Source organism: Oryza brachyantha, chromosome 7 (genome assembly GCF_000231095.2).
Source record: "Oryza brachyantha chromosome 7, ObraRS2, whole genome shotgun sequence".
Classification (NCBI taxonomy): domain Eukaryota; kingdom Viridiplantae; phylum Streptophyta; class Magnoliopsida; order Poales; family Poaceae; genus Oryza; species Oryza brachyantha.
The window spans coordinates 7,040,957-7,058,186 of NC_023169.2; the positions used below are offsets into that span (position 1 = coordinate 7,040,957).

Consider the following 17,230-nt stretch of genomic DNA (forward strand, 5'->3'; position numbering starts at 1 on the left):
GACTCTAGTACTAAACCACGTGTGCTTTCCCCACGTACACCCAAATACATTACCAGTTAACTTGTAAAATTGCTCCATATGTTAATCAATTTGTAATATAAAATAAACATGTGATTATATTTAAGTATAAAATAACGTCAAACAACTATATAATCAATTGTTATGGGGTCATGGTTTGTCTTATTCATGAAAAAAATCCAAAAGATATATTTATAAATAAAAACAATTTATGAATAAATATTTTATATACGTATTCTTAGCGATCTAAGAGTCAAGACCGTAAAATAAACTATGATAAAAAACCCCTAAAAAATTAAGTTTAAAAATTTACTTGGCTTGTAAGCATAAATGAAAGTGAAAAGTATACAACTATGCTCGTATTCTCTCCGTTCTACGTTATAAGACTTTTTAACGTTGACTAGATTTTTATCTATATACCGTAGATTTTGACACGTATACTCTACATATAAATTACATCAACCGTGTATCAGAGAAGAGCCAATTTTAAGTCAGGTTAAAACTTTTGGGTTAATTAGATTCCTGCCATTATAAATTTGTCAGTTTTAGAATATGTCATTACTATTCGACTAATTGTAAGAATGCCATTATAATTTTAGAACTATTTCAGATATGTCATTTTGAGACCAAATTGTCCTTTGCACAAACCAAGGGCACCGGTAAAGAGCAGGTGGGCAATATGATCCAAATTTTTTTTAAAAATACACTGAAAATGTATGTAGTGGTATATTTCGAATAATTCTGAAATTATAATGACATCCTTACAATTAGATAAATAGTAATGATATTTGATCTATCAAATTTATAATGGCATATATCTAATTAACACTAAATTTTTTAGTGGCGCATATAAGAAATCGTGTCGTAAAATTACGTGCCAGCCGTCCTGTATATTACACGTCATCCTGAAATGGATGGTCCAGATCTTCTTCTGGTGATCCGAGGAGCCACGTTTTGCGCACGTGGTCCGCCCTTCGCGTTGGTTGTTCTGAAACCCTAGACAGCAACCTCCCATTCCCGCCGTTCTCCTCTTCTTCTTCGCCGCCACCCTCCCTTCTCCCTCATCCTCCACCGCCGCCGCCGTCGCCGCCGCCGCCGCCGCCGCCGATATGGGTCGCAGTCTACTACCCGAACAACAGCAGGAGGATGTATTGAAGAAGAGCAAGAAGGAGAAGAAGAGCTCGAAAGACAAGAAGCGGAAGCTGGCGGCGGAGGCCGAGGCAGCGGCGGAGGAGGCGGCGACGGCCATGGCCACGGAGGAGGTGCCGAAGAGCAGCAAGAAGAAGAGGGCTAAGGAAGAGTCGGGCGGAGGAGAGGAGGCGGCGAACGGCGGCGGGAAGGTCGTGGCTGTGACCGGGAAGGGCTCCGCGGACGCCAAGTACGCCCCGCTGGCCTCCTTCGCAGCCGCCGCTCTGCCTCCCCAGGTGCTCGACTGCTGTAAGGGCTTCGCGCGGCCGTCGCCCATCCAGGCGCACGCCTGGCCGTACCTCCTCGACGGCCGTGACTTTATCGGCATCGCCGCCACTGGATCTGGTATTGGGAATTTCTTTAATTTCTGTTCATTTTTTGGCTACTCCCGCTGCATCGTGCTCGAGTTAGCTGATGATGGTTTATTGCTCGCGTGAATTGGTTGATGCCAGGGAAGACGATTGCATTTGGTGTGCCGGCTCTGATGCACGTTAGGAAGAAACTCAAGGAGAAATCTGCTAAGAAGGGGGTGCCGCGGTGCCTCGTGCTCTCGCCCACGAGGGAGCTCGCTCAACAGGTAAACCCCCCTAATCTCTTTTAGGGACAGATAAGGGATGAGAGCAACAGTGGTGTAGGGGAAATTAGTTCACATGTAAAATTAGGATATTGTTTGAATAGTCGCATTGGTGCTGAAAGGGAGGTAGGTAACTAATAATTTCAGTGAAGCCGTGTTTTATGGTCAAAGTTGCAAAAAAACTTGTCAGGTATTACTCCCTCTGTTTCAAAATATACGAAATAGTTTGTGTTGTTAGGATAAGGATTTGACCAACAAATGCTTTACTTCTATAGTTCTATGTCATTTACGTGACATAAAAGTGTAGTCATAAGAAAATACTTTTAAACATGAATCTACTTATATCAATTTTGCATTGTAAAAAATATATTTGAATAGAGTCATGTTGGTGAAAATTGTCCTAATGAAACAAAATATGCCTTCTATTTTGAATTCTAGGGAGTATGACTTATAGCACATACCTTCTGTTGTTTGTCCAAATGTTCCACAAAACCCCTACCTGGAAATCTTAGCTAATGTTCGCATTTCTGAAACAGTATTGTTCAAAATAATGAGGTGTTTGAGTAATTTTCTTGTTCAGTTTAATAATTCACAATTTCATAGACGCTTCATAACATGTGCCAAATGCTGTACTGACTGGAAATTAAATTGTATGGAATTTGGTGAACTCAGGAGTGGACCACAATAACCTAGGTTATGTACCATAAGTCAAAGTAACATTGGTTTTCTGCAACTTTAATCATAAAACGTACCTTTTCTGAAATTTACTCTGGCTTAGAAGTGTATCCCCTCAGGTCAGAACATATATTTTACCGCTGAGAAGGTTCTTTAAATTGAAAGTGATATAGTTGTATGTGATTATAGATAATTTGTTTGGTTCAGTGGTCTACTGATGATGTGAACTTCTGAAAAAAAAAACTACTGTTTTCTTAATAAACGGAAATGACTTGACAATTTTATATTATGCTAGATCGCGGATGTACTTTGCGAAGCCGGTGCACCCTGTGGGATAAGTTCAGTGTGCCTTTACGGTGGAACTTCCAAAGGACCTCAAATATCTGCCCTTAAATCTGGAGTGGTATGATGAGACTTACATACTGTTTGTTTGCTCTACCTCAGTTCTGGATTATGACCAATGGATGTTAATATTCATAATATCGTGATGTCATTTCAATTTTCTATATTGTTTTTGAAAAGTTCCCTTTAAATGTATTGTGGAATATTTTTGTTTATTTTTCAGAGGAAGCCTTAGACTTTGTTTTATATCCAAGAGTTAGTTATATGGAAACACTAAGTTGCCTGACCTTTTTTATTCTTGTTTTTGCCTATACTCTTTCAGGATATAGTCATAGGGACACCTGGTCGTATGAAAGACCTTATTGGAATGGGTATTTGTCGTCTTAATGAAGTTTCTTTTGTGGTAAGTTAGCTGTGTGTTTCATTGTGTTGTCTTTTTGTGAATTATAGAATATATATCTTTCAGGGATGATGATTTTATATTTACTTATGCTATTCCTAATGATTATTTCGTGAAGTTTGTACTGATGTTTGAGTGTTATTTTGAAGGTTCACACCTATTAGCAAACTATACATTTGTGTAGTTCTAATGAATGCCACACTAAACAGTGATTATATCCATTCTACTTGTTGTATTACTTTGGAGTCCTGAGAAACTTTATTGCATTACAGTAATATTCTATAACACGGGAAATGCCTAGCGACAGCAAGTGCGCGATTAATCTTTAGGTGGTGTTATGGCAGATACCATATGAACACTTTTGTCAAGATTGCTTTGTTTATTGAGCATTTTTTGTGTTACCTCCTGGACAACAGTGCCACAGTGTTTGCAATTAAAGGTTCACATGGTTCCATCAAATTTGTGTAGTCGGATTGACTGGCCAGTGGTTATTTGATTAAATCAATAATGCACAACATGAAAGGATATAACTTGAATTTGCTGCTACGTATGAATGATATGGTCGAGGATTGTGCTGGTTGCGACTTGTGAGTGTACAAACTCTTTCTACTCTTCATTTCATCATTGTCCCCCATTTTTTTGATGTAAAAAAAATCTAGTGCTGTGTGACTGAGTGCATGAGATGTCAAATAAATTTGTCTTAAGATGTAAACTTAAAAATAAAAATATTTATAATCCTCAAATTTAAAAGTATGGCATGCATAATTCACTTCGGGTTAAACGGCCACATGCATATACACATAAGCACATAATTTGATCGTTTACAGAAGTCTATACAAATAAAACAGAAATATTTTACATGTTTTCATCCACAGGGTCAGTGATGTAGAACCTACCTAACCCACCTGATCATGCTTTTTGTACGTGTAAAAGATTTGAATGGCATTTCCTCTTATTGAGGATCTTCCATGCACTTCCTTCCATCTGTTTCCCGTGTTAAACTAGACTTGACTAGGAAGAGGGTGGTCATAGTCCATGGTAATCATATATTGGATCAATAAGTTAAACCCATGATGCTCCCTGGACTTGGGGCTTTTTTATCTGTGCACTGATCTATGTTTCATTCTGTTTGGTTGCTTTGCTCATATGAAGTCTTATAAGCGTCTTTAACACAGGCATGTCTGATAACTGATATAGGTTCTAGATGAAGCTGATCGAATGCTGGATATGGGTTTTGAACCTGAAGTCAGAGAAATTTTAAGCCAAACTGCATCTGGTTTGTCTCCATTATTCTCTTCCTCTCTCTGCATGTTCGTGTCCACCTTCTGTTGCATCTATTTTTTTCCCTTTATTATTTGTTTGTGCTTTTCTGCAAAGTTTCTGGTTCTGTTCCCTCTTGCTCCATACATTTTAGTACCTTGTTCAGCACACATGCTAAATAAGTAAATAGCCATTGGCTTAGGACATATTTGAGTAAGAATATGTACTCGAGATTTTCATACTTCTCTCAATCATGCTGCTGAAATATGAAAACCAATTGTCTTATTTGTAACAAGGGTATACTAAAATTGGTATTCATAATTCATGGCATATTTTACTTAGGAAAAAGTATGAATTACCCCCTAAACTATAAACCAGACATTTGACACCCTCTTCATGCCAGATGAATAATCCCCGTAGCACTATTTTGGGCAGATTTGGTTCAAGATAGCACACATGGCGCATGTGGCAATCCAATCATCATAAAAAAATTGAATTTCTTTTTTGCCACACTGGAATGCCTCCTCAGCTAGCCTAGCCCAAAACAGTGCTTTGGGATGGGGAGGGAGGGGGGGGGGGGGGGGGAGGTAGGGGAGGGGGCAATTCGATCGACCGAGATAGTCGAGGGGACTCAGGACTAATTCGTACCTTTTCCTTTCACTTATCACGAAGTAGACATTGTGGTGAATGCACTGCATGGGTGGAATTCATTGGTATGTTTCCTTTACAAAGAAAAACTGATGAAGATAACTCGGTTCTTTTTCATGGCAATTTGACATTGTACCATTTATTTTGTTGGTTTCAATACACCTTGTTATTTTCTCTGAATACCTCTGGAACCATGACAGTATAATTCTTCCTATGCAGAACGTCAGACGGTGATGTTTAGTGCTACATGGCCTCCTGCTGTCCACCAGCTAGCCCAAGAGTTTATGGATCCTAATCCAATAAAGGTAAACTTTCTTTTCTTATCTCTTTTTAATACCTGATTGCTAATGCCAACCTTCCGTATTTGGTTTGCCACCTCATTGTAGGTTGTTATTGGATCAGAAGATCTTTCTGCTAACCATGATGTGATGCAAATTGTTGAAGTATTGGATGATAGGTCAAGGGATACAAGATTAGTTGCTTTGCTTGATAAATACCATAAAGCACGGAGGTATATTATGGCATGCATTTTACTTGGTGTATTAATCTCCATAAAAATCCTGCTTTTGAAAATCATGCGAAAATGCATTGCATTCATCATGTGTGCTGGATACTCTTGAGCATCACAAAAGATTTTAAGCTGAGCAGTTTAGAAAAAATATGTACAAGATTGCATTTCTTTTGAATACAAGATTGTATTCAGTTGCATACCAAAGCTGGTTCAATTCTATATGTAAGCTATCTCTGCTTGGCAAAACTAAGTATGCTCAAAGATTAGCCTCGCACAAATATTTTGATCAGACCACAACTATTATTTGGAACTTGTAGCCTCAACATGTCACACATAACTTTTGCATAATTCGTAGTTTCGTACTAATCTTGACAAACAATTTAGTAAACCTGTTTCATCAACCCTTCTCCCTTTATCTTTGCTCTAGCTCCCTCTTCGTTGACACCTTTGCTATCTTTAGATAAGGTTGTTGTTATAGAGATTCGATAAATAAGAAACAGATAGGTTTCGAGAGGGTAGGCTGGTAGAGGAAGGGGCCTTGCAGCAGGGAGAATTTGATGTGAGGGAGAGGAGGGAATATTTCTTAATACTTTCTTATTCTTTATATGGGCCAGCCCTGAGAAAGGGTATTAAAGATACACTGGTAGCAAGAAAATAAACATGGTAACTAACAAATACTTGGTAGCTAGAAGACTGGAAGATATACCTCCTTTGTATGCTTATCTCTTGAATTCCTTCATACAGTGCACCGTTATTTTTTTGGCAAAATTGGTTCCAGAGCATTGAAAGTTTATGTTTATGGTTTTGTAGCACTAAAAGTTACTGGTTTACTCAAAGGGCACCGAAAGTTTCCTCCGTTCCTGTTTTTAGCACTTCCATCTGTTCTGTCATGAGTCCCGTCAACATTGCCTGGAATTGACTCAGCCCCAGCAGGAATCCAAATCAAGCAACAGCTGAGACCTATCTCTCCCTGCCAGTGGCATGGCATCTTCCCTGCTACTAGCATTAGAAAGGACTGAGCCGTGCAATCCAATTTTCCCTGTTCAGCAGCCCTCTAGCAGTGGCACTCCATCTCTGGTGGCCTCTCCCATTATCAATCCCCAATCCATTTTACAGATCTTCGTCCTTCACCAGTAGCACGCAACCATGACAGCATGGTCAGTTGTGTCTTCTTCAAACAACAATCGGATTCATCTTCATCTAATCCAGTGTAGGAGCTGTTAGATAGAGTTGGTTTAGGCCATGTGCCTTTGTGCAGCAACATGAGGAACAGAGGCAGAGCGTATTTTGTAAGTGCTATAGCAATTTTGGCGAAAGTCAGTTGCTCCTTTTAGTTGACCTGAGATTAGTTTTATCAAAACTTGGTTGCATGTGAGTGTCCCTTTTCGATTCTTCATTGTGGAGAGCAGGACTATAGAGATTTGCTGTTTTTCAGGCCTAGCATCACATTTAGAAGAGATAGAGATTTGCTATGGTGGACGTAGAGGCGTAGCAGCATCAGCACTTCTGATGTACGGATAGGCTGTGATCATCCAGGTGATGGGGTGAGCGGTACACCAGGCGAATGATGGGATTGGGAGGCTGAGCTGTGCATCAGGCACTAGGTGCAATCAGCAACAAGGCACAACCCCCGGTAGTGAGAGAGATGGGGTTCAGGCTGCTTGATCTACTCAATCTGAATGTGTTCGGTTGTTTCAGTCAAACTTGAGAGCAAAACGTGAGAAAAGAGACGGGACTGCTAAGAAAAGGGAATGGAGGAAAGTTTTGGTGCTATTAAAGTGAACTAGTAACTTTCAATGTTACAATTTTGCCTTTTCTTTTTGGAAATGTAACCATATAATGTTGGTACCCAATGTTCCTTCCGTTTCTCTTTTCTGATCTTCCAACTTTGCAAGCATTTATGCTGAACTGGCTGATGCATGGTGCTTTTATTATCCTTCCCTTATTATGCTTGTCTACTTTCTAGTCACCTCATCTCTTCTGTATACAATTACTACTGGCTACAATTATAAGAGTAGAGCTATATGCTGCAATTTGATTCCTTTTTACGTAAACATACAATAACAGTGCCCTCATATCATTCTTTTTGCGCATGTTAGTATTCTAATAATATCTGCTTTGACAAACTGTCATTTTGAATGCATACAATTCTAATTAATCACCTTTTGCCTTCATATGGATCTAAGCAAAGTGTGGTTGTGTTCCTTTAACAGAAACAGGGTGTTGGTTTTTGTGTTGTACAAGAAAGAAGCTACACGGGTAGAAACAATGTTACAAAGAAGGTAGCAAATTTACTTTCATGTCTGCAACCTAAATGTTTTGAAACTTATGCTCTACGTTTGCTAACTTGCATATGCTTGTTATGAAGGGGGTGGAGTGCTGTTTCTGTTCATGGAGATAAGGCACAACATGACAGAACGAAAGCTTTAGCTTTATTTAAAGAAGGGACATGTCCTTTGATGGTGTGTTAATTCTATCTAAATTTTATGCTGATTAGGCATTATTTTTCAGTTGCAATTTTTTAATGTCTAGTATTTAGACCTTTCTGTTGCTTATTTGTGAGCTGAGTGTGAATCTAGTTTTTAGACATCACTCTTGATTATTTTGTTATTTGAGCTAGTAAAGGATTTTATTGGGCTTGCTGGTATTTTTTGCTCATATTTTGCGAGTTCAACTTACTGTCATTATGTTTGCAAGTTCCAACTGTTATTAATCTAGGGATTCATTGTTTGGTTTAATTTTTTATCTCTTAACTCCTAAACCAACTAAATATCATCCTGCAACTCTTGAAACCATGTAGAACTTGGCATTCCACCTATAATAATATTTTTGACCCCTGCGTCATCCACATACGACCCTATGTGGCTTAAGGCCCTTTCATGTTATGGAGAGAGAATAAGTATAAGCCTGTCATGCCATGGGGAGAGAATAAGGGATGGTATGCAGATTCTATAACAAGCAGGCCCCACCTTGCAGTGACCATAGATCTTATGCATAAGCCACTTGGGTGAAAACATCTCCATGACAAATGAGACTGGTGCCACCTCGGATCTGACATAGATACCAAGTAGGTCAAAACCACTTAAAAGCGAGCAGAAAAACGAGTTCGAGATGGTTCTGAGAGTTGAGGGTCGAGTTCTAATAAGTTTTGGAATTGAGTGTTGAAAAATGAACCGAGTCAAGAGTTGAGGTATGATAGTTTTTCAAGCATGTGAAACCATTAAATTTAACAGATAATCTCAGTTAAAATATGCCATATTTTTTGTAACAAAAAAGTCCAGTTCTCTGTAATAAATGTCTGAAAACTGTGGGTGAGTAAATTTATGTCCTTTTTATCATTTGATCTATTGATTTTTTTTATTCTCATCTGTTAACACTTGTTTTATTATTTTGTATATTATGCAGATTGCCACTGATGTTGCCTCACGTGGACTTGATATTCCTGATGTCGAAGTTGTCATTAACTACAGCTATCCTTTGACCACGGAAGATTATGTCCACAGGATTGGGAGGACTGGTCGTGCTGGCAAAAAAGGGGTTGCACATACCTTCTTTACTCAAGATAACAAGGTATTGGAGATTATGTGCCACATTTTAACCCTTGCAAGTTACAGCCTTACGACTTAAGTTGTACCCCTGATAATGTTGTCACTTCAACCTGTATACAGGGACTTGCTGGTGAACTTGTCAATGTTTTGCGGGAGGCTGGTCAGGTCATTCCTCCAGCACTTACAAAATTTGGCACACACGTCAAGAAAAAGGTTTGTGTTAACTGTGAAAAGTTCTTATCACATACTTATTGGCAGAATACTCTGTTACTATGCCAGGTAACTTGAATGTCCTTAAGAATCTCTTCGATGAGAACTTCATCCTTGATTCGTTTTTATGCTAAATGGAATTATCTTCATTTGTACAGAAACCTTAGCATCTTACCACTTGCCTTTACATTAATTTGTGAAATGCTGAAATACCTTGCCCATGGTCACTTTTCTAAAACAATGCACATGAGGACTTTGTATGACATGATTCGATGAAACCTTGAGCATTTTGGTAATTATTAATATTTAATTTGCAGGAATCACAAATATATGGATCTCATTTCAAGGAAATCAAAGCAGATGCTCCTAAATCGACAAAGATAACGTTTGGTGATTCTGATGAGGACTAACAACACTTGCTGGTCTTTTCTTTTCGTTATGAAGTTTTGATGCTTGAAGAAGTCCAAATATTTGATACCAATAGGATCGCATGTCTTGAGGGGGAGAGCCTCTCTACATTATCATCATTGTATACCTAGGTTAGCTTATTGTCAGTAATCTCCTACTTATTCTAGGACATCGTATTTTATACCTAGTTATATTGATTTTATGCACCGCAGTTTTCTTATCTTGTGGTAGAAAAACAGCAAAATCAGATTACTGACAAAGGTACTAAACATCATGGGCAGCAGATTTATGAATGATCATAATGATCAAATAGTGATAGCACATGATTACCTTTCAGGGCTCATTTATGAATTATGATGAAAGCAGATGATTACTTGTTTCAGGGAAAAATGATCAAATATTGAAATCAGATGATTACTTCTTTCAGGGTAAAAAAAAAAGAGTGAAGTATGAACGTGTAACTATTGATTCATACTCATCCGTAATCATTATTCATTCATAATTGCTGTTGAGGAAATAGAGTACTCAGTCCTCAATCATTCCTTTTTAAAAGTGTAACTATGATTATGAAGTTAAGTAAATAGAGTACGCAGCCCATCATTCCTTTTAAAAAAGCTCCGTCGAAGCCCCTTTTTTTTCTTTTCTCTGTACAGTTTCTGATTATTGTTTTTTAAAAGTTCCCTTGAGTGGTTTCACACCATCATCTTTTTTTTCTCCTTATGCTTATAAGCTAAATTTTAAATTTTCAATCTTAAATTTAGAGTTGGTTATGAGATTCTTTTATTGAAGTTCATTTTCTAATTTTGGCTTTTAGATCACTAAAAATACGTATGTAAATGAATTTTTTATTTGTAAATTTTTTGTTTGTTTTTTTCCTCTTAATTTTTTTATAGAGAAAGGCCAATTTTTTTATAGAGAAAGGCCGAAGCCCAGCTTAAATACAGGAAACACAAACCCAGCTACCCTTCAACCAATGCCTGATCTATCCAGCTTCCTCGGTTTTCAGCAACAGTCTCCGCTGCAGAACAAGATAGATGTTGCGCAGGAGAACAGTTAGAGAGGAACTGCAGAAGAAGACAGATCATGCGCGTAACCAAAATCTCTCTAACCATGTCATTCCTAGAGAACCAGAGCCAGAGTTGCCAGCAACAAACAGCTTGAAGAGAAAATCGAACTCTAGATAAAATTTTCCTACGTGACCAGGAGTTGACACCCAAATCAAACTAAGGGCATCTCAACAAATATATACTCCGTACCAAGTAAAAACAGTAATAGGGCACACAAAAATGATATCATAAGCATCCTCATAGCCTCGACATACTTCCTCCATTCCATATTATAAGACTTTCTAGGTTTGCATATATTCATTCATGTATCAGTGTAAATGTTTTGTATATATGTTTAGATTCATTAGCACACAAATAAATTTAGGTAATACCAGGAAGTCTTATAATATGGAACGAAGAGAATAACTGACAAAACTCAAGCTCCCCTAATTCATTCTATTTCAGGTGACCTGCATGTTCAAAAATACATTCCTGATATGGCTATAGGGGAATCTTTTGACACATCCTTAGTCTATGCTAAACAATCTAAAAAATACTTATATTTTAGAACGGAGCTGCTAAGTTTTAAAGGGATGGGAGATTTCCACAACATTTGCATCTCTTTATCTATCACACCTCTAAAAATATACATCTAATACATAGAATTAGAGGTGGCCTTCTTTGTCTAAATCACAGATAATCTTGTCATTTCTATTTTGATTTGTATTTCGGAATACCTCTAACATATTACCCAACTCATGTCAACTGCTCAAGTCATCCTGACGGAAAGATCTCCTAAAAGTTAAACAATCAATACCTCTCTCTAAAACCTCTATCACTAAACATCTAACATATTTGCTGGTCTCCTTATCAGGATTTTAAATATGTGAGACGATCCAAATTCTGCTTTAATGCCTCTAGTTTTTTTTTGTTTTAATTTAGAATATGCAACCATTTGCATGTACAAGGCAGCATGTCATTTCTTCTCCTTTTCATATGCGTATACAAATCTGATGCACACCTGGAAGTTGGGCTCATATGTTGTATATACCATTCTCTTTTTTTAAGTCAAGTTCTTGTATGCATTGTTAGCAACGTAGATATGTGCAGTTTATGAGACATGGAGTGCCATATACTCGTATGGCATCATCAAGGTTCTAAAATAGCTGTGAAACAATCCAATTTCTGCTAAGAGCAGTCCTAATGGTATATTAATGATGATTTATATTCTCATAAAATAGCTTGTCACATAAGCAAAATAGTGACATGACATGACAACATAATTAATGAAGAAAGAGAAGGAAAAACTTAGAAATGGTTTCCTCATGAAAAAACTAAGTCTTCTCTTCATCCAATACACCAAGAAACCATGAATTCACCATCAGAGAGAAACTACTAGTTTTTAAAAGACATGTGTCACGGTCACTATTGGGGGAATAATATAGAGTTAGGAGAGAGAAAGAAAAAATATTTATTACTCGAAGACACCTCCATTGTGGAAAATAGTTTCTATAAATAATTTATTACACTATGATAACCATGTCAGCTTCTTCCATTGGGGTTGCCCTGAGAACTACTCCCTCCGTTTTATAACATAAGATGTTTGACTTTTTTGCTATAAATATTTGACCATTTGTCTTATTTAAAAAAATAGAAATATCATTTATTTTTCTTGTGACTTACTTTATTATCAAAAGAACTTTAAACATGACTTGTTATTTTTTTATATGTGTACTAATTTTTTTGAATAAGACGAATGATTAAACGTTCAACCAGAAAAGTTAAATATCTTATATTATGAAACGGAGGTAGAAACGGAGGTAGTACTATTTTTGTTCTAAAATGGCTGTGAAACAATCCAATTTATGTTTGCCTGCAGTTTGTGCAGCTATGTCAACAAAGGGAAGTAGTTCTGCCATCAATTATAGAGAGCCAGAACCAGGTGAAAAACACAAGAAATCATCTAATATTTGGGAAGGCTAAAGGGAATTCTGTTAAATGCTCTTCATGTGAGACTTCTTGCTAACTCTTGTAAAAGCGGCACTTCTATCGGTTGTGTGAGCTGGTCTCACTAGTATAGATGCTCTGATCTGTGATGGCCCAAAACATGTCTGGATAACTTAGGCCGTCAGAATATATGCATCTCAATCGGGCCTAAAATAAGCCCGTTGTAGATGTAATCGTACAGCCGTAAGCCAGGTGTGTACGGTTAGAGCCTATCAGAGATGATACTTATCTCTGACGGGCACAAATGTACGCCCGATTGAGATTGTGCAAGTCATGTCAATCGGGGCGAGTTACCAGGCCCGTTACAGATGACCATCATATCTGATGGGCACGATAGAATGCTCGATTGAGATGACTTTGCGCTGTCACTGATGGTTTCTATCGGTGATGGTCTCCTTTGCTGCGTCCGATTGAGATAATAGGTGACCCGTAAGAGATCTCGGAATTTGGTCCGATTGAGATAATTATTTGCATTCTATAAATACTCAACCTGGCTGCTGTCTGAAGCTATCCCACTGTTCACAATTTTGGTGGGAGGTGTAAGAGGGCGAATTTTTGTAATTTTTTCTAAAGAGAATCTGAAAATCATAAAGTAAGTATAAAGGTTAACTAATACCTTGTTTAATTATAAGCACTCTATAAATTCAAGCATGCAAATAAATATTAACTAATATTTTGCTTTTTTAGCGATGGTTTGAAGTTGGATGTATGTGACTAATTTGAAGCGGCACCGCAAGGAGTACAGATTTTTTGAACGCCGCGGAGGAGGATAGGAAAAGAAGAAACAACAAATACATGTGGTGTCCATGTAGCGATTGCAAGAATGAGTCTAAGTTTGAAAGCAAAGTGGACATGCACTCTCACTTGATACGTTGGGGATTCATGAAGGGATACACACATTGGGTGAAACATGGAGAGCAAGAATCAGAAAGTAGTGCACTTCCTCACAGTAGTAGTGCAGACAATCATGAAGATGCAAATGAAGATGAGCATGATATGTTTATACCATCTCCATTGGGTGGTGAAATGGTTGATGTGGAACCAGATCTGCTGCAAGACATGTTACATGACGTTGAGTACCCGGCATACAACGAGAGATTCTACGAAGTTCAACAAGTTGGTCAGTGACTCGGTGACACCTCTGTACGCCGGATGCAAACCAAAACATACCAAATTGTCAGCTACCTTGGAGCTAATGAAGTTGAAAGCTAGTAGTGGATGGACCGACAAGAGTTTTATAGAACTGCTGGGAATAATGAAGACGATGCGCCCGAAGAGAACACATTGGTTACACATTCTACACCACTACACAAGATGAGAAAAGCACTGTGCAAAATAGCGGCGTCCGTATAGATGCATATTAGGATCAAGCTGGATCAAACACATACTATGGCCGCATTCAACAAATTTGGGAACTGAACTACGTAAACTTCAAAGTGCCTTTGTTTCGTTGTACCTGGGTCAATATTCGCACAGGTGTGAAAGTCGACAAGGAAGGATTCACGTTGGTCGATCTAGCCAAAGTTGGATACACCGACGAACCATTCGTGTTAGCCAAGCAAGTCCAACAAATTTTCTACATACAAGACCCTACAAACAAGAAGCTTCACGTTGTTAAAGATAGCAAGCAAAGAATTGTTGGGGTTGACAACATCATGGATGAGGAAGAATATAACAAGAACCTTCTTGTCAGACCTCAAATCAACCTCGAAGATGATCCCGAAGATGATGTGGCGTATGCTCATTTGGACTATTCAGAAGCCATATCTTTGTAAATGAACTCTATTTGTAATATACCTTGCATCTGTGCGTTAATGATATGACTTCGGTAAGTAATAGAAACTTCAAAAATTTAATAGCAAATTTAGTCTAGGTATGATTTTTTAAAATTAATACAAATTGTTTTTGTTAGTAAAATTTAATACAAATTTAATAGCACATTTACTAGAAATAGTTTTGTTATCCGATTTTTAAAATTTAATACAAATTGTTTTTCATGTAATAACAATTTTAACAATTTGTATGAAATGAATTGTAATAGTTACTCTATCTCTGACGGGCGTTGACATGAAGCCTATTTGAGGTTTGGTCATCTCTGACAGGCCGTATAACTAAGCCTGTCAGAAATGACTTAGGCTCTAACGGGCTTGGGCTCGACGCACGTCACAGATAGGATAGGCTCTAACGGGCTTCGGCTCAATGCACGTTAGAGATAGGATAGACTCTAACGTGCTTATGCTCGATGCCCATCAAAGATAGGGTTTAGGTGCCAGCCCACCCTCCTCGCACGCTCACTTTCACTGATCTAGATCGAACCCTCTCACGCCGCCGCCGCCGACCCCTCACCACGCTGACGCCGTCCCCGACGCCGGCAAGCCCTTCCTCGCGCCTGCCGACGCCCTCCCCGACCCTGACCCGAGGCAGCGATGACCCCTCCCCACGCCGCCGTCGTCCCTGAGCCCTTCCCACACCGTTGCCATCCCCGACCCCTCCCCACGCCGCCACCGTCCCCGAAGCTGGCAACCGCCTTCCCGAGGCCGTCGACGCCCTCCCGACGCTAGTGCCGCCATCCCTAACCCCTCCCCACGCCGCCGCCATCCCCGACGCCGGCAACCGCCTTCCCGAGGCCGCTGACGCCCTCCCAACACTGGCGCCGCCATCCCCGACCCCTACGCCACCGCTGTCCCCGACGCCGGCGACCGCCTTCCCAAGGCCGTCGACGCCCTGCCGACGCCGGCGCCGCCATTCCCGCGCCCTGCCGACGCCAACTCCGCCAACCCTCCGCGTCTATCGCAGGTGAAACCCGGCCTCCCCATGCTTGCTATCCAATAGATAAATGCATGTTCTGAAATAGATTGTGGATATAAAAAAATGAATGCATATGAATGGTTGTTCTCGAATTGATATATATATATATAAAGTTGAAGTATGCATATGAATGCTTGTTCTCGGATTAAAATATATGAAAATACAAATAGTGGTTGTGTCCAATTGATGATGTTGTGAGCAAACGGGAATTTTTGGTCAACCTTAAGCTCATCTTGTCTAGTCTCCTAAGATGTGTAACACATTTAGTAGACGCCTTCGTGCGGTTTGACGGGCACATATTAGGCTGAAGTTGATTGGCATGCTAAGGCCAAAGAAAAAGCTGTCGTTTTCTTACTTCGTTGTTAATATGTCGAGATGTCAGGTAGAGAGTATTGTAACGACAGTTACTATAGGCTAGTTAATGTACACTCCGTGTTGGAAAATATGACCTTTCGCTGGTAGTACGTAAATATCACATCCACCTCATCACGGTGGGGGTGCACACGTCTTGAGGGACATAAAATTAAACAAATCAAACAAGTCTCAAGACATGTGCACGCCTGTCGCGTGAGGTGGACGTGATATTTACGTCCTAGTAGCGCACGGTCTGAATTTCCATCACGGAGACATCATTAGTTACCCTGTAATAATTACCGTACACAATGTATATGAATCATTTTAGATTTTAGGTGTTTGTATGTCGCGAGATAGTACTTATGGCATTTTTACATTGCCTAGTAAGGTAGACCTAGGTCTTATCGCACAACGGTCCAATAGTTTTTAACATTCCTATCGTACAACAGTTAAACAAAAAATGACGCAGCAAGAATCGTCTAGTACAACATCGAGTCAGGCTCGTAGGAACCAGAATAGGATTCCTAAGGAAGTCTACACCATAACGGATGTGGACGATCTCAAATTTCCTATAGCTCCTCCAAAAGCGGTCAAGAGGTTCTCAACTATATGTGGAGTCCTAGGTAGGCGAAACTTCACAATTACGAAGGACCACATTGACCAGGTCCCACAGTCAGAAAAAGAGGAGGCCTGGAGGCAATTCAAGGAAAGCTTTGAGTACCCCGGTAAGGCCGAGGCTAGACTCAAGAAGTAGGCTTTCCGCAAGATGGGCAACTTGTGGAAAAACTTCAAGACCACGCTGGTGACCGAGTACATCCTGAACCCCGCCAAGGTCGAACCGTACGCGAAGTACTCGTTCATCACCAAGTAAGTGCGGGAACAGTTCCATGCCGCGAAGTCAATGCCTGAGTCTCTGGCGAAAAACGTGGCCTATAGAAATCTACAAGCAAGAAACATTCACCCACATTGGCTCGGGACTGCAGGGTACGTCAGGAAAATGGCGGAATGAATCAAGGAGGATGAAGCTGCTGCGGAAGCTAACACCCCTCCTGTTTTTGGTGATATCCCGAGTACCCGAGCCAGGAACTGGGCAAGGGCTAGGGTGAAGATGAATAGGGATGGAACATGTACCTTCCCAAATGCCGAAGATCAGGCGGTCTACCAAAAGATCGTAAGTTTAAGACATAATTATAGTTAAATTTCATTGTACTGTCCTCTTGATTTAATTAGAAC

General features: G+C 39.5%; 1 protein-coding gene across 1 annotated transcript; it reads left to right on the forward strand.

Moving 5' to 3' along the window:
• Positions 1-969: 969 nt before the first annotated feature.
• Positions 970-10,103, forward strand: LOC102720203 (DEAD-box ATP-dependent RNA helicase 5). Its single transcript, XM_015843492.2, has 12 exons — positions 970-1,551; positions 1,659-1,783; positions 2,751-2,858; positions 3,120-3,200; positions 4,395-4,473; positions 5,325-5,410; positions 5,492-5,616; positions 7,830-7,898; positions 7,985-8,078; positions 9,022-9,186; positions 9,285-9,377; positions 9,692-10,103. The coding sequence occupies exons 1-12, from the start codon at positions 1,128-1,130 to the stop codon at positions 9,782-9,784; spliced, it is 1,542 nt and encodes a 513-aa protein (XP_015698978.2). The 5' UTR covers positions 970-1,127; the 3' UTR covers positions 9,785-10,103.
• The last annotated feature ends 7,127 nt before the right edge of the window (positions 10,104-17,230 follow it).

Coding starts and splice junctions, on each gene's coding strand:
- LOC102720203 (XM_015843492.2), top strand. CDS start 1,128: ATGGGTCGCAGTCTACTACCCGAACAACAGCAGGAGGATGTATTGAAG. Junction 2,859..3,119: donor CTGCCCTTAAATCTGGAGTG/GTATGATGAGAC, acceptor ATACTCTTTCAG/GATATAGTCATAGGGACACC. Junction 4,474..5,324: donor TTTAAGCCAAACTGCATCTG/GTTTGTCTCCAT, acceptor CTTCCTATGCAG/AACGTCAGACGGTGATGTTT.